The sequence below is a fragment of the Microtus pennsylvanicus genome, chromosome X, assembly GCF_037038515.1.
Source record: "Microtus pennsylvanicus isolate mMicPen1 chromosome X, mMicPen1.hap1, whole genome shotgun sequence".
Classification (NCBI taxonomy): Eukaryota; Metazoa; Chordata; class Mammalia; order Rodentia; family Cricetidae; genus Microtus; species Microtus pennsylvanicus.
The window spans coordinates 28,364,950-28,385,859 of NC_134601.1; the positions used below are offsets into that span (position 1 = coordinate 28,364,950).

General features: G+C 47.1%; 1 protein-coding gene across 1 annotated transcript; it reads left to right on the forward strand.

Annotated features, from left to right (window-relative positions):
- Positions 1 to 3,216: 3,216 nt before the first annotated feature.
- Positions 3,217 to 14,827, forward strand: LOC142840809 (nuclear RNA export factor 2-like). Its single transcript, XM_075957401.1, is given in 21 exon segments — positions 3,217 to 3,269; positions 5,500 to 5,643; positions 5,874 to 6,024; positions 6,306 to 6,389; positions 6,503 to 6,607; positions 6,718 to 6,798; positions 6,929 to 6,998; positions 7,143 to 7,231; positions 7,336 to 7,443; positions 7,581 to 7,690; positions 9,121 to 9,157; positions 9,538 to 9,606; positions 9,693 to 9,748; positions 9,895 to 9,978; positions 10,116 to 10,174; positions 10,301 to 10,416; positions 10,504 to 10,550; positions 11,093 to 11,158; positions 11,699 to 11,881; positions 14,612 to 14,672; positions 14,792 to 14,827. Coding segments are annotated over 21 exon segments (1,809 nt in total).
- The last annotated feature ends 6,083 nt before the right edge of the window (positions 14,828 to 20,910 follow it).

The window sequence follows — 20,910 nt, forward strand, 5'->3', positions numbered from 1 at the left end:
CCTGTTCATTGTCCACACTGTTAGGATGGAGAAATGGATGTCTTCCCCAGTTTAGTCCACTGATGGACTCTTTATTAAGCATCTCCTTACACGTGAAACACTTATCTTTGATGCCCCAGACATTCTGCCCTCCCACACACTCACAGCTTCCTTAAACATCTTCCCACTTACCCATTCATCAAACTATCCACACAGCTACCCACACCTACTTCCAGTCATCCATCCAGTACCTTTCCATGCACACATTAATCCATCTCTCTACCTCTTTACCACTCATCCACGTCTAAATGTGTATTTATTTTTCCATCATTCTTTTTTTTACTGTTCGAGACAGGGTCCTCCATCATTCTTACTCTTCCGCCAGACCATCTGTCCCCGTCCTACAAACTCCCCAGGGAAAATACTGTGTAGTGTCTGGAGAAAGCCTGTACTCTGCTTGCTTGTCTGTAAGAGCTCCCAAGTGAGTGTAGGCAGCAGCTCGTATCTGCAGCCTTCTCGGGTGAAGCATCCTCTGGAGGTCTGTGCATCACCACTGTCTCCACACCAAGAGCTCTGCCTACATATGTGTGTTCTGTGGTGAATGGAATTTGGTTTGTGCCCATCGCCTGTATCTGTGTTGTGCTTGTCATATTTGTGTATGAAGTGCATTGTGTGTGTGGACACATATATTATCAATGTGTGTTGTGAGAAGGCTATTTGTTGACCAATGTATACAATATATGTGGATACGATGATGTCTGCTGTGTTCAATGGTATATTGTGGTTTCAATGTTTTCTGAAGGATAAGTGGGTTGTAATACAGATGCTGAGTGTTGTATACTGTATGTGTGTTGAATCTACAGGCTCTGAGTGACGGGAAAATGCAGACTCCTATCCCTGTCACCTGGTATCTAGGCATAAAAGTCACTCCCTTGGACTACCTGGCATTCAGGTTGCCATGGAAACCACGTGGAATGTGGGTAGACAAGCACATAGGCAAGTCCTAGGCATTAGCAGGAGGGTTTCTTCTGCCCCCATGAGGCTTTTCTGCCACCTCTGTACAGAGATTTGTGACTCACCAGCCCGTGCTCCAGCAAAGAAAGCCGTGGAGCTGCCTCAGGTTCCCCCTGCAATAGCACCAGGTCTCCCCACCGTGTCAGCCCTGGACAGTCCCCACGGGGATGGCTCTGCTTGAGAGGCAGTGTACACCGTTTGTTTGTACAGCAGGGATGCCCATATAGGCTCGCACCCCACAGCTCTCTAGGCCTCGGCTCTTCAGGCTGTCTGTCCTTCCCAGCCAGGGCAGACTGCCTCTTACCCAGGTGTCTGCCCAAAGCACTGGTCCTGCAGGGGTCTAGACTGAATGGCTCCTGGCTCTCTACCTCACTGCCCCTGCCAGGGGCTGTGTGGCCAGAACTCCCACTGTGTGGAGGCAGGAAGGGAGCCTGCACAGCTGCAGTTGTCCAGATGTTGCCAGAGGCCTGGAAGGGTCTGGGCTCTGGGTAAAAGGTTTACTCTCCTCTACCTGACCCCATCTTAGGAACTGACTGCAAGAGTCGATAGAAAAGCCTGAGTTTTGCTGGAACCGGCAAACTGCAGCTGTGGCCAGAAGCTCTCAAAAGGCTGTGAACCTAACACCAAGCTTACTGGCTACATCTCCTTTGGGTGTAAGGCTCCTGCTAGTGTTTCCTCCCTCCTCCAGGAATAGGCCCACAGGCTGGGAAGGTGGTTCAGAGGATAAGAAAGAACACTTGCTGCTATAACATGAGAACCTGGATTTGAGCCACTAGAAGCCATGATAAAAGCCAGGAGTGGCTGCATCCACCCTTCTAATTCTAGCTCTGGCCATGCCAGAGGTTAGATACAGGAGGATGTGTTGGATTTTCTGGATCCCAGCGAGGCTTTATTTCAGTGAGAGGACCCTACCTCAAGAGAGTAAGCTGTAGAGTGATTGAGCGCAACGCCCACTGACGTCCTCTGAGCCCCGCATATGGGCATCCTCTGCAGAAATGGTGGTGTAGACCTAGGTCCCTGGCTGTAATTTCCTAAGTGCCATTTTCCTAGGCATGAGGGAAGAAGTAGAGAATTCTGTCAAGGATGCTATATAGCCTTCCCAGACATCTGAATACTATGGGATGCTATGGCTGTAGCTCACAGGGATGCTGCCATCGGGGAGAAAATAAACTTCTGTGGCCGACCCAGACCTATGGTCTCTGTTGAGAACACGAGTACCTTTGCTAAGTTCTTCTTTTATCTATTTTTTTCAATGTATGTTCTGTGGGTAGAATTTGGGGCCTTTTGCTTCTGCCCTCCCTGCTAGGTACCATATCAGCATCATAGGTCAAAAGATTAGGAGTGGTTGAAATTACTACACGCGGCAAACGCCTTGCAATCACAGGACTACCTCAGCTACCCTGCTGCGGCTCTTCACGTGGTCACGTGGCACGCCGCCAGTGGGCGCAGGTGCAATTTCTCCCCCAAAGAGCCGGAGACCTCCGAACCCGGACTGAGCATGTCCAACACCCACGCCAAGCCTGCTCACTGGGTTCAGGTGGTCATGTGACTACGCCCCCTCCTTTTTGCGTCAAGAATTCAGCTAGGCCCTTTCTGTGTTTGCGGTGGATTCGTACCTCCAGCCACGGAAAACCTTCAGAGCTCTTGCCTTGCCGTTGCCCTTGCTAAGGAAAAGGCTTGGTCAGGCTGTAGCTTAAACTCCCTATGTGTCCACGACACATTAAGGTACTTCAGCCTGACTGTCTAAGCCCTCTTTCATGGTAGGAGGCCCACCAGCTGTTCTCTGGGATTTACTCTGGGGAGGGCTTAAAGTAGATGCTACACAGTCCTAAGAGAGGGCTTTCTGTAGTGCTGGTGGGAGGACTTTCTGATGTTTAAAATGTTTACAAGCCTGACCCAGAACAAGGGGCGTGTGGAGCCTTCCTCTGACCCTGGTCTCAGAAGAGGTCCCGTTTCATCCTCCAGACAGAAAGTGGTAGTGTGAAGAGACATACGGATGAAATCTAAGGGATGCCTTGGGTCCATTGTGAAGGGCGTAGCAGACGAGTCCAGCTGAGTAGGCAGCAACATGGTGCCTTTGTGCATGAGGGTGAAAAACATGATTTCCAGGTGCCTGAAGAATGTTGCCCTAGTTTGTATGACATAGAGCTGAAGTAACCCATTTTTCCTACCACTTCTCCTTCCTAAGCTTCTTCAGACCACAAAGGCCAAGAGACAAGAGAGATGGACTCCATTGAAAGGAAGCAGAGGACCTACAGATACACAGGTAAAGACAAGTCCTCAATGCTCTTTGTGCTTATGTAGTATGCTCATGGCAAACTATAGTTGTCAGGGTGCAGGTGGACTAGCTGGTGTGTCAAATATTTTTAATTTTTTAATTTACTTTTTGTTGCGTGCCTGGGTGTGTGTCTGCCTGTGTGTGTGCCCCTTGTGCCTGCAGGTGGCATTGGAAGCCAGAAGAGGGGGCCAGTCTCTCTGGAGCTGGAGCTTCCAGATGGCTCCGAGCTGCCTGATATGGCTGCTAGGAACTGAACCCATTCTCTGCAAGAAAAGCAAGTGGTCCTAACCACTGAACTCTCTCTCTGGCACCTAAATGGTTTTTCTTTTATATTCTTGCTGTCTATCACTTTGATTCTGGCATCACCACCACTATCCAGGTATAGCAATATAACCAGAGCATTCAGGAAGTGGACGGGCACTAATGTGTTTTTGTCTACAGTGTCCCTCCCCATAGAATTCCTCTATGACTGCTAGCTTTATATTCTCTGTGTTCGGTGATTCACAGTAGAGGCCCTTGCTGAGGATGGTATCTGGAACTGTGGCCTTTGGAAAGATCAACTTTAACCATGCTCCTCAGTAGAAGTGTTTTTGAAGCAGTCTTGGGTCCCACACAATGGTTGGGAATCACCCTACTCATTATGTGGGGCACAATGCATCCAGAACATCTGGACTTTTCTCCGGGTTCTCACAGTCTGCTATTTCCTTCAGTCCACCAGTTTTTAACATTCTGGAGCCGCAGGTGAGATGTGTAACTTCAGGTTCTCATCAATAGGAGAGCATGGCTTTTGTCTCTACTGAGCCCACCTCTTGTCCTAGCCCCACTTCCAACATAAATGTTTCATGTTTCTTTGCCAATTGAACTTCCATGAAAAGGATCTAATTGGCTAACATTCACCTAATGCCACCAATCAAGTTGTTTGTAGTCAACTGTTTTATACACACACACACACACACACACACACACATCATAGACTCAAAGATCTTTAACACAATGGGCTTCAAAGTTCAAAACCCAGTTGCAGAACTTTGAAGAAGGGACAGGCAAGATTTGATGCTTGCCTCACAACAAAATCAAGCACTCTTACTGCTGCATGGAAGACAGAGACTGAGACAGCATGGGAAAATGCAAAGGCAGCCTTGGAATAACCCAGGGAACAGCTTGAGAGACCTGGTCAGGGTAACACCCATGGCAAAGATGAAAGGAGGTAGTCTCCGGCAGTGTTTTCAAGGTGGAGCCAGGAGAATTTTCTTAGCAGTTAGATGTAGTCTATGGAATAGAGAGAAGTTCTCTATACTCCTCCTGTCCTTCTTCTCCTAGAACGTTTGTCTGATTCTATTTTGAATTTACATCCGTGCTAATTACACTGATGTGGATCACAAGTGTTATTTTTATTTCATGTTGTTTACAAATAAGGGAAAGTAGAGTAAAAGAAAAGCCAAAACAAGCTTTAGAAAGCTTGAACAGAAGAATCGGGCTGCACGTTTTCATAGGGCATTTGTAACAATTAGAATTATAGTTCCAGCGTGATTTATTGCAGTGACTATTTTTCTACTAAATGCTTTAGAATGCTGTAAAGTGTATATAAACATGTTTTGTGAGGCACTTTTGAGTTTTCCATTGAATTTCCCAATATGCCTGTCCGATATCCAGCATCAACTTTCAACAAACTTATGGATAGCTCAAGCTGAGACTCTGGGAGGGCACACAGGTTAGCTGGTGACAGTATAAGAGGCTACTGCCTCAGCCTCCACTGATATCAAGGGAGTGTACAGCTTGGTGAGTGTGGCAGGGCCAGTTAAGTGAGTGACTGGATTGCTGTGGTGAGAAGGGAAGGTTCCCTGGACTTTGTGTGGCTGTTACATTAGAGAATCCCTGGATGGGGCCAGGTTAGCTTAGCTTCCTGATATGTGATTTGTGTCTGATCCACACCATGGGTCAAGTACACTCCACTTGTGTTCATCACAAACTCTGCCCTACTGTTTAAAAATTGTCCAACAGGCCCCTTCCTCTTGCAGCCTGACTGCTGTGACTGTTCTAGGAGTTTGTCCACTGGGTGTTTTTGATTTGTCCTTTGGGGACAATTGGCACATTCCTTGCCCTCCCATGGTGCCGTTCCCACAGTGCAGCATGTGATAACTGGACCACTGATGTGTTTTCTAACTTTCATCCTTTCCCATTTCAGAATCCTACCGTGGTAAAAACCGTGTTCTTCTGGGAAGAAAGAGAGACTACATATCTTCACTGGGTCATACTGACAAAAGGAAAGGTCATTATGAACACATGGGGTACGTGCTCCAGCCTTCAAAATCCTGAGGTGATGGTAGAAATGTGGAGATAAGAGATGTTCTCTGGGACCCCTCAGTAAGATAGTAAGTGACCAGGCAGCCTGGTTAGTGGGTAGCAGCCCCTTGGACTGTGCAGCTCTTTTATCTGCTCTTTCTCTGTGGTCTTCTCTCCCTGGGAAACTGGAGATCCAGTGCTCCATAGATGAGGGATGGTGGCTGAGCAATCCTAATTGTGCGCTTGCTATCCATGAGGGAAGTGAGGGTGCATGCAAGAATTTCTTAGCGTTTATCGGCACTCCCTAACTCTTCCGTAGCACACCTTATGCTGTGCGACCTAAGAATAGAGAGGACCAGCATAGGGAGAACCAAATCCAGATCACAGTGTGGAAAGATGGCAAATCTCAAAAGAGAGAAGTGGGGCAGCACCAAGAAGATGGAACACTGGGGAGCTGGTTCAAGGTCACGGTGAGTGGCTTGGTGCCCACTGCATTAGACTATTCTGAAACCCAACAGAAGGAAACTCACAATAAACAAGACAAATCAGTTGCCTGGAGGGAGGAGAGTGACTGCGTGGACAGAGTGTGGGTCTAGATCTGTGTTGGGCACCGAAACAAAGCGCAGTGCCAGAGGCCCCGTGGCCGTTCTTTGTAGCTAGCTAGGTCAGGAAAGAAGTCAGCAGTATGTTTGCTCTCCTCCGGGAGTCAATGCTGTCTCTCTTCTGTCTTGTTCCTTGTTTGTAAATTTAGATTCCATGTGGCAGAAAGGCTGACAAGACACAGCTAATGAAATCCGTCCACAGCCTCTGCAGCGTGCCCTTCACCGCGGTGGATGTAAGAGAAGATGGGGAAGCTAGCTAGAATGGCTTGGGAGGTGGAACAGGCCAGGCTCAGCAGGGAGCAAGGGCCTCTTCAGGACCACTTTCCCTTCTTTCTCCCCTCGCAAGTTCCAGTGTGAGAGACACCAGATCCGGTTCTTTGTCCAGGATGCTAGCACTGCCTGTGCCTTGAAGGATGTCAGCTACAAGATATGTGATGAGGACAGTTACAAGGTGTGTGCTGGAGGCATTCTCTGTAACTGGCCCTGGCACAGGCCCAGTGCTGGGAGTGCCATCTTTGGGATTAGAGTTCCCGGTGCTCACTCTTTCTCTCCTCCCCACAGATACCTATTTTTGTCAATCCCTCAGAAGTGCCCTACTCTGTGCAAAATAGGCTCACGCAAGTACAAATGGAGCAGCTAAAGGTAAATCAGTCTGAAGGCAGTGTATGTATTCACTTCCCAGACCCAGCTCTCCTTCCCCTCAGTCCCCGAAGTTCCCAACATCATGACCCACAATACCACAGAGCCGCCCTTTCCATCTGTGTCTCTGCAGCTGGCCCTAAAGAAAAGATATGATGTTTCCCAGCATGCTCTGGACCTCCAAAATCTCTACTTTGACCCAGGTATTGCTGGCAGCAATCACTGTATGTTCCAGGTCTGCCTAGGAAGAAGGCATACATGTGGTAGTTTGTGATGGGGTCTATTCTGGGGCTGATTCAGACAGACCCCTCTCTGCTTTCTGATTCCTCCTTCTCCTTCTCCTGCAGACTTGTTGGATCAGAAAATAGATATGGTTCTGAGCCGAAGAAGCTGCATGACTGCTGCCCTTCAGATCATCCAAGAGGATTTCCCTGAGGTGTTGATGTTTGGGTGGAGGGCCAGAAATGATGTGGTGGAGGGCAGAAGTGTCTCTGAGGCTCTTGACAGTAACGCTCTCTCGGTAACTCTTGTTTCCCAAAGCTGCTCTCCTTGAACTTGAGCTGCAACAGACTGTTTCGGTTAGACAGCCTGTTTGATGTGGGAGAGAAGGCACCTCAAGTCAAGACCCTGAACCTCTCCGAAAACAAGGTGAGCAGAGTCCACTGGGGTTGAGGACGAGGCAGACAAAGTGGCCCGTGAGTGGAAGCAGACAGACATGGGTCCTGAACGGCAGATGATGGCTGCCTTTGCCTGGGACACCTTTACCAGCTCCCATTCTTTCTCAGCTAAAGACAGTGTGGGAGCTGGAGAAGGTGAAGGGGCTGAAGCTGGAAGAGCTGTGGCTGGAAGGGAACCCCTTGTGCAGCACCTTTCCAGACCATTCTGCCTATGTCAGGTACGTCATGCCAGCTTCAACTTCCGCTTCAGGGATACCATTGCCTCCTGATGGCCTGAGAAACTCTTTATGGGAGGAGTCAGGCCTGGCCCTCAGGGAAGGCATCATGCCCCCCCTCTCCCTTCTCTGTACTTGGAAATGCCCACAGGCCTCCTTTGCTTCTGCCCTGCCTGATCCACCTCACCTAGTGTGGGCAGTGTTTCCCTTGAGTGAGTTTTCAGCGTCTTCCAGCAGGCCCTGCCATGCCTCATCTCAACAGCAGATCTCTTTCCTGCTCCTAAGAGGAGGCACCAGATCTTGTTCCTGAATGTTCCCTCATTTGTCCCAGGCTGCCCTGGAGGTTGCCCTGTTCCAGGCTGAGGGCTGAGGTCCTGGGTGATGCTGACATGGTCCTTGCTTTCTCTGGACTACTTCTGGCATCTCTGTCTTCCTTGGGGGGAAACCTGGGCTCTATGGATAAGGGATCCAGGAGTGGGCCATGACTGGGGAGCTGAAGACTTCCTGGGTCAGGAAGAAAAGGCAGAATGCAGCAGAGGTTTAGGAGGCAGAATGACTGGCCTCCTTGATGCCTTCCTCCCCCCTTCCTTCCCTGTCTATACCTATGGACCAACCTTCCTGGCTCATCATTCTTCCTAGTCTATAAGAGTAGCCTTGGGTAGCCTGAGACAAGCAACTTGATTCCTTAGATAAGACTGTAGCCCCTCCATCCCATGCTGAGGTAAGGACTCACATATCACTTCTTCCTCTTTTGGAAAATGGTTTCTGCCTCCAAGGAGGCTTTTAGTCCTCAGCTCACTGAGGAAATAGTACGGTGCATGTTTCCAGTCCTGCTTGGGATCCCTGGGCTAGCCAAGCAAAAGGGAAAGAAATGGCAGCAACAGGGGGAGCCCCCTTTTCCTCTGTTCCGCGGGCCCACTACACCAGGCATCTTTTGTTATCACCTTTGCATTGTTTCCTCTGGCTTCGTTGCCTCTCTTCTCCCATATCTCTACCATATATTCCTTGCTCCCCTGATTCCCTTTCTGTCTCTATCTACCACCCCCTACCCACTGTCTTTTTTGTGTATTCTGAGCCCTGCCTCAAACACCTTCATCCCTCAGCATCCCAGAGAATGCTGGACACCATTCAAAGTGGTAGGGCCTGAGATCCTGTTCCTTTAATGGTCTTCTGGGGACCTTCCTGAGACTGGGAAAGAAAGCAGGGAGAAGAAAGGATCCCTGAATACTGGACTTCCAGTATGGCTCCTTGTGACCCTAGAAAAGGGGGCCAGTGCCATATGGGTGGGAGCCAACCAATGGTTGGCAGCAGGGAAAGGTAAAGAGGAGAACTGGATGAAGAATCAGAAAATGGATGGTAAGGTGGGGGCAGGGGAGAAATTCTGCCTAAGCCAGAACTGTCAGTCACTTCTGTGGCCTTTTCTTTTTGAACAGTGCTGTCCTGGACTGTTTCCCACAGTTGTCTCGCCTGGTATGTTCCTACCTTCACCATTGCCTCCTCTTCCTCATGTAATCGACCTCCACTTTTAATCCCAGCCCCTTTGCGTCTTGCCTACATAATGTGTTTGCCTAAGACAGTCATACATTTTCAATGGCATAGATTCCAAAAAAATAATCTGAATTCTGTTTTATAATTATACACACAAACAAAGCATCCCCAGTCACCAAACACTCCTACAAAGCACATATGATAGGGACTTACAGTACCTGCTATGGTCTCACAACCCAAGGATTTCCTGACCACTTTATACCTAGTCTCTGAGTCAAGGTTCCCCTTGGGTCTCTTCGTTCCATTGACATTCAGTGCTACCTCTCTGGCATGCATTCCCAGCCTCCTCCTTCTCTTCTCAGGATGGCAAGAAGTTACCACTTTCAAGTGTAATGGACACTGAAGAACCTCAGTTAATAAGGCCCTGCAAGGTGAGGAAGAAGGATGAAGAGAGATTTATGATATTGCCAGCAATGCTCTTGGTAGACTCTGCATCTGAAATGGCTTTGTATTTTAGGAGAGCTTTAATGGTTCTGAGGCCATAAAGAATCAAGTACAGCAATTCCTGCGGGAGTAAGTACAGGTGGAACCTGAAAGATGGAAGGCAAGGAGTTGGCTAAGCTGAGGCATCTTAGCACAGGGCTGCTTGGAGATCTTTTCGGGTCACCTTTGACCTGGCCAAAGATATAGCCCGTTCCACCCATCTCCACACACCACAGGTATTACTTGATCTATGACTATGGAAACCGCCAGAATCTCCTCAACGTTTACGATGAACAGGCCTGTTTCTCCCTGACCATTCTGTGAGTATCACAGTGCATGCTCTGTTCTGGAACAGTGTGACTCCACCTCCCACTCCCACACCAAGTAGACACAACTGACCCCCAGGAAGTGTCTGCACTGGCTGGACCCCCCACCTCTTGTTCCTCTTTCCTCCTAGGAGTGGCATGTGTAAATACTTGAAGAATGAAGTGGACATGAAGAATCCCAAGGAGTTCCGTAAGTGTGTGATGAGGAGACCCGGTAGAGTGGAGAAACTGGGCATGTAAAGGAGGTAATTATAGAGGCCATGGACCAGGGTATAATAGACAAATCCCTGACCTTTGCTTCTTCACACCTCTATAGACCATCAGAGGCAGGTGCTGAAGTACAGAAAACAAGACATTGTGGACTTTCTCAGGGCGTTACCCCAAACCCTGCATGCTTTCAGTGCTTTCCAGGTGGACATGTGCTTCCAGACGGTAAGCACCAGCTTCTGCCTTGGTGCAGATCCCTATGTGGTTAGATAGTTTAGCAACATCCTGAGCCCAAGCCTTCTTCCCTTTCAGGAGACGATGCTCTGTTTTTCTGTCAAAGGGTTATTCAAGGAGGGTGAGTGTCTGCAGAATCCCCTCTCCAGACCCTATCCCACTCCCTGTCCTGGATATGGATCCCTGACTCCCCCAGGTGCCCTCATTGTGTGCCTTTCCTTCCTGACGTCCCTTGTGCTCTTCTGCCCACAGCACCCTGCCCATAGACCATCCTGGTCTGACCGAGGGCTGTGCCTGTCTACCCCACAGCTCCTGGGTGAGGGAGGTGTGGGGTTGGTGGCTCTCATTCCAGATCCTTACTTTGACTTTGGGCAAATGGCGCCTATTAAACTGCCCTCCCAGCCCCGTAAGGAGACCAAGTGAACACCGAAAGTGATGTTTACAGGGTCCAGCATGGGGTAGGGGACTCATCAATGGGAGTGGATCATTCCCCATGTTACCCACCCCCTCCCCATTCTCAGCACGGAGCCCTGACTCCAAGCCAATAGTTGACCAGTCCTGAGCCCTTTTAGCATAAGATCCTGATTGGGGACTGTCCTGTGAGGGTGCAAAACATGCATAACTCTAAAGATGTTTTATTGTTTCTTGTCCTCGAAGTGGAGGAGAGCTCTCAGGGATGCATTCATGCCTTCATGCGTACCTTCATTGCTACCTTTGACAGGAGGAATTCAAAGTAAGTGCAGTGTTGTGGGTGGAACTCCCACCCCAGCTTGGGGCCAGAAGCAAGACAGTTCAGTGGTACCATTCTCTGGGGGTAATCTCACAGTATTGGAAGGTCAAGAGGTAGATCGATCAAAGGATCAGCATAGCCTAGCAATTAAGAGCTTGGGCACCAGTGTTGGAATACCAGTTTTCTTTCTGATCCTAACAGTCAGTAACAGTCACCTTGACACCATTAACTGAACTATCCAGGAGGCTTTGATTCTTCCTCTGAAAATGGAAATGAGGGGAACCAGGTTCTTTTCCTGTTGTGTAGGGTAACTGCATGGTGGTTAAATCTCTCCAAATTCAATGGCACTAGCGGACAATCTTTCACAGGGGTCGGTGGCGGTGTTCTCTGGGAAGCAGCTAAGAATTTGACTAGGCAAATCAAACAGGCACATGGGGGTGAGGAATGCAGTTGCTGAGTTGCAGTGGTTAAAGAGGGTCCTGGCTGGGGCAGTGGAGAGATTGTCCACCAGTCCAGGCGTCTCAGGGACTGACTCTCCTCCAGCCTGTGCATTGTGAATGACCAACTTCTTGTGAGGAATCCAAGCCCTGATGAGGCCCAGGGTGCCTCTGAAATACTCTTGCCTACATCATGCGCCAGCTTCAAGCTCGCCCCCTCTCAAGAGCAGCAAAGAATGGCACAGGCTTTCTCCGTCCAGTCGGGGATGAAACTCGAGTGGTCTCAGAAGTGAGTACTTGCTATAAATGTGGGCAGGATGGGTCTGGGGCAGAGGATGGAAATGCATAAGAGTGAGTAGTAGAATCTCAGGCAGCATATGAAAAAAGAAACTGCCTATATTTTGCAAATGCCTCTCAAACAAAAATTAAAATAGGAGCACCCTGAAAAAGTGGCATCATTTTCGAGTAGGGTGTGTGAAAAAAAAATTAAGGATAGTCCATTTTTTAAATGTCCTCCCATTCCACTTGGAAAATCCAAAGGAATTCATTACATTAAACACCAGGGTGTAAAGATTTAAGAAATCAATTGTATTTCTGTATACTTGCAATAAATACCCAAAGGGAAGCAAATCCATTTAGAACAGCATCCAAAAGAATAAAATGCTTAGGCACTAACATAACAAAAGAGGGCATGGGAGAAGTGTTGGTGGGTAAAATGGCTTTTTGTGCAAGTGTCAGGACCACACCCCACATGGTCCTGTGACCTCCACACATGCACCATTGTGCTTATACACTACACTCAGCGGAACACCTGTCTATGTGTGCTCATCTCTCCCTACACACACACACTCGAAAGCACGTACACAGATGGACACAGCTCATACTCTGATGTCTGAAAAATATGTCTAAAACTAAAAAAGGAAAGATGCCCCAAATAACAGAAAAAGAATATCCATATTTGTGAGGACATGGCAATGCCAGTACCATCCAGAGGATTCTTCCGTTTCCTTGAAATCTCCCTCTAAGTACCAAATGGTTTCTTTGCAAAAATTGGCATAGAGGGGCTGTTGAGTTAGCCTAGCACTTAAGAGTGCTGGCTACTTTTCCTGAGGACCCAGGTTCAGTTCCCACCACCTACATGGCTGCTTGTAACTATCTGTCCCTCCAGTTCCAGGGAATCCAACACCATTTTATGGCTTCAGTGGGCCCTTGTAGGCTGGTGGTGCACAGATATACACGCCGGCAAAACACCCAGACACATAAAACAACATCAACTTTAGACATTTTCAAATTGACATGGTGATCCCGATGTTCTTGAGGAAATGCAGTGGGCCTGAACTACCCCCAGACAGCTTGGAGTAAAAAGAACAAAGTTAAAAGAGGCACAGCTCCCAGATGAAAAGCCAGCTGCAAAGCTACATCGAATGAGGCTATAATGGTGCTTGCATGAGTGGCATTGGTTTGGCATGTACAGAAAAACCTCCCACTCTGATGGTCGGTAGATAGTATATAACCAAGACTATCACATTGTCATTACTGCAGACTAAGGTAATGGTATCTTTTCAACACATGACACTGAGAGAACTGGGTGTTCACTTCAAGAAATAGTGAACTTCGACACACACCCTCAACAATACCTGCACACCCTGTGCAAAGAGCAGCCATGCATAGAGAGGATCCAAGATTAAGTGTGACTCCAACTACAGTACCCAAGGAACAAAACATAGACATAAATCTTCATGGCCTTGAATTAGGTTGCCAAGTATTGGCTGTGACACCAAAAGCCAAAGCAGCCAAAGAGATGATGGCAAATTGGACTCCATCACAAATCAGTGCAACAGCAGTTGTCAGCGGGGAAGTGCAAAGGCACCAGACAGAATGAGAGAAAGACAGGCAGACCACATATCTAATAAGAATACAGAAAGAATACCCTTAGTAGACCACAGTAAAAAGGCAAACAGCACAGCTGAGATTGGGGAAAGGATTGGAACAAAACAGATGTGCAGATGGCCTACAAGCACATACATTTTTTTTTTCTCATTACTCTTAGTTATTGGAGAAATGTAACTTAAACTGTCATGGTTTGTCTTCAGTGTCTTCATGTTGGATGGAGAAGTGCCTAGGAGATTACTAAACCACACTGGGAAGGAAGGAGAGACAGAGAGACATAAACAGAGAGGGAGAGGGGCGTGGGTGCAGGGTATAGGATCTGTCACACCATTCCTCAAAATGTTAAACATCGAGTTGCCACATGGCCCAATAATCCACTACAAAGTACAAACTACAATCATCAAAACCATGTTTCATCCAAAACTTGTATGCTGATAACAATGTTATATTATTTATAGTGGGCAGAGCAACTCCATTGTCTTCTTGCTCATGGATGGATATTTATATGTAATTATGTGATGTGGTATATATTACAATAGGATTTTTTTACACTGCATTTTATTCTTTACGGAACATTTATTTAAACGATTTAGGATGGGGAAATTGGTAGAGATTGAAAGCACAATAGAGCTTGCCAAGTTCTGGGACACATGGGAGAGTAGGGTCTGAGCTCCAGTAGTTCAGGAGTTTTCGTGTACAGCAAGAGGGCTGTTTTGGAATTAGTTGGGATTGCTAGAGTCTTGTGAGTGTGCTAGAAAATGACTGAACAATGTGCACTTGAAATGGTAAGCACCCTGAGATGTGCCATACATACATCTTCCTTTAAAAATTAAAGATAAATTGTTTTTGAATTTCCACTTCCTTTTTTTGAGTTTCTCTTTTAGATGGGGTGTAGGGTGTGGGGTATTGGTATTGAGCTGTACTGTTCTTCGGGATAACCGTGTGTTTCTGCTTTCAATTCTGCTGAGCGTGAATGGTAACAGACATTGTGAGTTCTGCCGGGTTCTTCTCCACTATTACTATTTGTCCCAACAAATGAGTAACATAAGTTAAGTGGTAGCATTCGTGGCCAGGGGATCTGTCCTGTGATAGTCACAGATGGAAGTCCTCTGTCCTTCTCCTGCCTCAGGTGCCTTGAGGACAACGAGTGGGACTACAACAGAGCTGCGGAGGTCTTCACTGTGCTCCAGGTGAGGTCTGGGTAGCAATATGGTTGTCTCTGATGCCTTCATCAAGACGGAGTCTAGGTGACCAGGGAATGGAACTCAGGGCATTGGGCTCTTCTGACATCCTATCTCAATTGCTCCAGGCTGAAAACAAGATCCCAAAGGAATTCTTCAAATAGATGGCATAAAAGGAGCCCCCGGATGTCATCTTCCTCTTATATACACATCTCCTTTCTTTGTGTGTTTCTAAAGCCTTAGCCATGACTCCAGCTATAAACGTGGCTGTCCACAAGGCCAAAATTAACATGTAGGCCAGATAATATAGCCACCCCAGGAGTCAATTGCTCTGTGTATTAACCCCAAATATGCCTGTTTATTTCTATAATAAAGAGTTACTTTGCACATTGTGTCCTGGATTCTTTTTCGCCTGTGTCGGATATGAGTCAGAGGGACCAGGACTGAAGGGCCACTTGACGACCAGAACCCAGTGAGGAGGCTTGGCGTGGGTGTTGGCCATGCTCAGTCCTGGTTCGGAGGTCTCAGCAGGAAGGGCAGAAGCAAAAGACCCCAAATTCTACCCACAGAACATACATTGAAAAAAATAGATAAAAGAAGAACTTAGCAAAGGCACTCGTGTTCTCAACAGAGACCATAGGTCTAGGTCGGCCACAGAAGTTTATTTTCTCCCCGATGGCAGCATCCCTGTGAGCTACAGCCATAGCATCCCATAGTATTCAGATGTCTGGGAAGGCTATATAGCATCCTTGACAGAATTCTCTACTTCTTCCCTCATGCCTAGGAAAATGGCACTTAGGACATTACAGCCAGGGACCTAGGTCTACACCACCATTTCTTCAGAGGATGCCCATATGCGGGGCTCAGAGGACGTCAGTGGGTGTCATGCTCAATCACTCTACAGCTTACTCTCTTGAGGTAGGGTCCTCTCACTGAAATAAAGCCTCGCTGGGATCCAGAAAATCCAACACATCCTCCTGTATCTAACCTCTGGCATGGCCAGAGCTAGAATTAGAAGGGTGGATGCAGCCACTCCTGGCTTTTATCATGGCTTCTAGTGGCTCAAATTCAGGTTCTCATGTTATAGCAGCAAGTGTTCTTTCTTATCCTCTGAACCACCTTCCCAGCCTGTGGGCCTATTCCTGGAGGAGGGAGGAAACACTAGCAGGAGCCTTACACCCAAAGGAGATGTAGCCAGTAAGCTTGGTGTTAGGTTCACAGACTTTTGAGAGCTTCTGGCCACAGCTGCAGTTTGCCGGTTCCAGCAAAACTCAGGCTTTTCTATCGACTCTTGCAGTCAGTTCCTAAGATGGGGTCAGGTGAGAGGAGAGTAAACCTTTTACCCAGAGCCCAGACCCTTCCAGGCCTCTGGCAACATCTGGCCAACTGCAGCTGTGCAGGCTCCCTTCCTGCCTCCACACAGTGGGAGTTCTGGCCACACAGCCCCTGGCAGGGGCAGTGAGGTAGAGAGCCAGGAGCCATTCAGTCTAGACCCCTGCAGGACCAGTGCTTTGGGCAGACACCTGGGTAAGAGGCAGTCTGCCCTGGCTGGGAAGGACAGACAGCCTGAAGAGCCGAGGCCTAGAGAGCTGTGGGGTGCGAGCCTATATGGGCATCCCTGCTGTACAAACAAACGGTGTACACTGCCTCTCAAGCAGAGCCATCCCCGTGGGGACTGTCCAGGGCTGACACGGTGGGGAGACCTGGTGCTATTGGAGGGGGAACCTGAGGCAGCTCCACGGCTTTCTTTGCTGGAGCACGGGCTGGTGAGTCACAAATCTCTGTACAGAGGTGGCAGAAAAGCCTCATGGGGGCAGAAGAAACCCTCCTGCTAATGCCTAGGACTTGCCTATGTGCTTGTCTACCCACATTCCACGTGGTTTCCATGGCAACCTGAATGCCAGGTAGTCCAAGGGAGTGACTTTTATGCCTAGATACCAGGTAACAGGGATAAGAGTCTGCATTTTCCCGTCACTCAAAGCCTGTAGATTCAACACACATACAGTATACAACACTCAGCATCTGTATTACAACCCACATACCCTTCAGATTGAAACCACAATATACCATTGAACACAGCAGACATCATCGTATCCACACATATTGTATACATTGCTCAACAAATAGCATTCTCACAACACACAGCATGATTGATAATATATGTGTCCACACACACAATGCACTTCATACACAAATATGACAAGCACAACACAGATACAGACGATGGGCACAAACCAAATTCCATCCACCTCAGAACACACATATGTAGGCAGAGCTCTTGGTGTGGAGACAGTGGTGATGCACAGACCTCCAGAAGATGCTTCACCCGAGAAGGCTGCAGATACGAGCTGCTGCCTACACTCACTTGGGAGCTCTTACAGACAAGCAAGCAGAGTACAGGCTTTCTCCAGACACTACACAGTATTTTCCCTGGGGAGTTTGTAGGACGGGGACAGATGGTCTGGCGGAAGAGTAAGAATGATGGAGGACCCTGTCTCGAACAATAAAAAAAAAGAATGATGGAAAAATAAATACACGTTTAGACGTGGATGAGTGGTAAAGAGGTAGAGAGATGGATTAATGTGTGCATGGAAAGGTACTGGATGGATGACTGGAAGTAGGTGTGGGTAGCTGTGTGGATAGTTTGATGAATGGGTAAGTGGGAAGATGTTTAAGGAAGCTGTGAGTGTGTGGGAGGGCAGGATGTCTGGGGCATCAAAGATAAGTGTTTCATGTGTAAGGAGATGCTTAATAAAGAGTCCATCAGTGGACTAAACTGGGGCAAACATCCATTTCTCCATCATAACAGTGTGGACAATGAACAGGAACCAGTTTATGTAGCCAGGGTTCAATGGCTGACTGTCAGAGCACACCCTGCTAGAGACAGACAGCAGAAAGAAGAAAAACAGAGTGGGATAAACTCACCTGTTCATGTTCACACACGTAGTTATACGAAAGAGAGAGAGAGAGAGAGAGAGAGAGAGAGAGAGAGAGAGAGAGAGAGAGAGAGAGAGTTTGTGCACGTTTAAGACTGTGTCTGTACATGGATGTGTTGGAATAAAAGCTGGTTTATGAACTTTGGGGTGTCTCTATGTCTGAACTGTGTGGGGAAGTTCCTTTGCTTGCCTGTCTGAATGCTATTATGAGAGTGTTTGGCTATATGTCTGAGCATCTGCACGTATCTGTTTGTGTTTTTCCCCACCACACTTCATGTCTAGGACTTCTTGCTTTGTTTCTGTCTTAGTCCCTGCCAGTGATGGCCTGATAAATGTCTAATAATTACCTCCAGGGACAGTGGTTGGGAGAGCTCTGAGTTTTACACTTGATTCCCAGAGACAAATCCACACTGGTAGATTGGAAATGCATTATAACAAAAACCAGTGTTGGTGATAGTTGTGTGTACAGACAGATTGCCAGAACTGGCTCCATGGCATCTCAGCCTGGGTTTGGTTCCCTACTTGACAAAGCTCCCATGGTCTTATTCTACCTTAGTTACCTGAAGAAGATATCTGAGTAGCTGTCCTGTGGTGGTTTGAATGAGAATGTTCCCATAGGCTCATATATTTGAATGCTTGGTCCCTAGTGGATGGACTGTCTCCTACAAAGGATTAGGAGGCGCGACCTTGTTTAAGGAAGTGTGTCACTGGGCGAGAACTTTGAGATTTCAAAAGCCAATGCCTTTCCCAGCTTCCCTCTCTGCCTGCTGCTTATGGAAAAGAAGGAAGCCCTCAGCTTCTGCTCTAGCCCCATAGCTGTCTGCTTGATGCCATGCTCCCACCATGATGGCCCTTGACTCAGCCTCTGAAACCATAAACAACTCTCCATTTAACTGCTTGGGGCTCCCCAAGGTTTACACTTAGAGGATCAGCTTGTGGAGATGGTGCTGCCCCTTGGGCATGGTTACTAAGTGCTTTAGTCAGAATCTATTGCTGTGAAGAGACACTATGATCACAGCAACTCTTCTGAAACAAAGCATTTCATTGTGGACTTGTTTACAATTCAGTTTGGTCATTAGCATGGTGGTGAGCAGGGCAGCATGCGGGCAGGTCACTGGAGCAGTAGCTGACAGCTTTATCTTGGTCGATAGTCAGAGAACAACACTGGGCCTCGCAACAGTGACACACTTCCTCCCACAAGGACACACTTCCTCATCCTTCTCAAATAGTGCTGCTCTTTGATGACTAAGCATTCAAATATGTGGGCCCATGGGGGCCTTTCTTTTTCAAATCTTACCTTATCCAGTACTTGGTCCCCACATGCGTATAGCTATATCATAATGCAAAATGCATTTAGTCCTACTTCAAAAGTACATAGTCTTTCATAGTCTTAACACTGTTTAAAAATCCAAAGTTCACAGTCTCTTCTGTGATTTGAGGCAATCTCTTAAACCCTGTCTGAATCAAAATTAGAAAGCAAATCACAGACTTCTATCATATACTGGCACAGAATATACATTACAATTCAAAGTTGGGGAAACTAGCATAGAGAGAAAATACTGGACCAATGAGAGATCTAAAACCAGCTGGGAAAACTCCAAACTTGGCATCTCCATGTCTGGTGTCAAAACACTCCTTTGATCTCGAACTCCTTTCAGCTTTGTTGATTTTAACAAAATTCTCTCTCTTTTGCTGCTTTCACACCCAGGTCTACAGCTTTCTTTGGCAGGTATCCCACAACTCTGGCATCTGCAACATCTTGGGATCTCAAATGAAATCCGCGCTGTATCTTCCGTTTTTACAAAATGACCTCTCTGGGCCTCCATGATGGAACACCCTTGGCACACACCTGGCCTCAGTGGCTTTCCTTAGCCTTGGATGGAGATACCACAGCCTCTTTCTTGTATCTTTGACTCTAAATCCAGAACCAAGTGGCTAAATCTACTGAGTTCTGCTGATTGCTGGGTCTGGAACTTGGCCCCCTAAGTTAATTCATCCATGTCAGTTTTCTGTTTTCCTTTACTGTTCAGCTCAGCTTTTCTTCAATCCTTTACACAGATTGGAAGCTTAGCTGGGTTGGGTCTTGACCTGAGGTTACCACTCCCTTTATTCCATTGAGCATCAGGCTTTTCTTTAAACACTTTCTTTTATCTTCTTGACCTCTGGACTTAGCTCTGTTAAACTTCCTTTTCTTCTGTTTCCTTTGCTAAGCTCACTCCTGTTCATACAGATCTGTATACCTATAGGCCAGTAATAACCACAGAACAAAGTCAATACAAGGCTGTCCTGAAATCTTCTCTGCCGAGACCATTAATTCAAAAGTCTACGATTTAGCCTCAGGCAGAGTTTTAAGGCAAGTTTTAAGACAAAGACAGCCATTCTTTGTCAAAACTCTCACAAGAATGGTACCGAGGCTACTTACTAACATCTTGAACTGAGCCCCCACAGTCACCTTCAGTACTCTCCTATGCTCCTACTAAGATGGCCCTGTAAGCCCTGTTTTAAGTGTTCAACTGTTTTTCTAGTCCAAAGTCTCAAAGTCTTTCATATTCCTCCAAGAATTACCATGATCAGACCTGCCACAGCAATGCCCTAGTCCCTGGTTCCACTTCTGTCTTGTTGCTGTCCTATTGTGAGGAAAAGCACCATGAACAAGGCAAACCTTATAAAAGAAAACATTTCATTGAGGTCTTGCTTACAGCTGTAGAAGCTTCATCCATTATCATCATGTCAAAAAGCAAGCATGGCAGCATGCAAACAGACACTGGAGCAGTAGCTGAGAGTTACATATTGGTTCATGGGCAGAGAACAACACTGGGCCTCGTGTGAGATTTGAAACCTAAAAGTTCACCCCCAGTGCCACACTTCCTCTAAAGAATTCATACCTCTTACTTCTTTTCAAATAGTACTTCTCTCTGATGACTAAGCATTCAAATATATGGGACTATGGGGGGTGGGGATGTTCTTATTCACACCATCACATACTGTTTCTGGGAGTACGTACTACTGAATTCTCTATGGAAATCTGTTTGAAGGTCTTCAACAACCTTGGAATCGATCTATCATATGAACTGGATGTACCCACTCTTAGGTATATGCACAAAGACCTTTATATCGTACTATAGAGACACTTGCAAATCCACATTCCTTGCTGCTCTAGTCCCAATAGTTAGGAAATGGAATAAACATGGATATCTATCAACTGATGAATATATAATGAAAATGTCTAAGCTCTAAAGGTAAGTGAACTAAAATTTGTACTTAAATGAATGTAACTGGAAAAACTATACTAAGCATGGTTACTTAAGCCA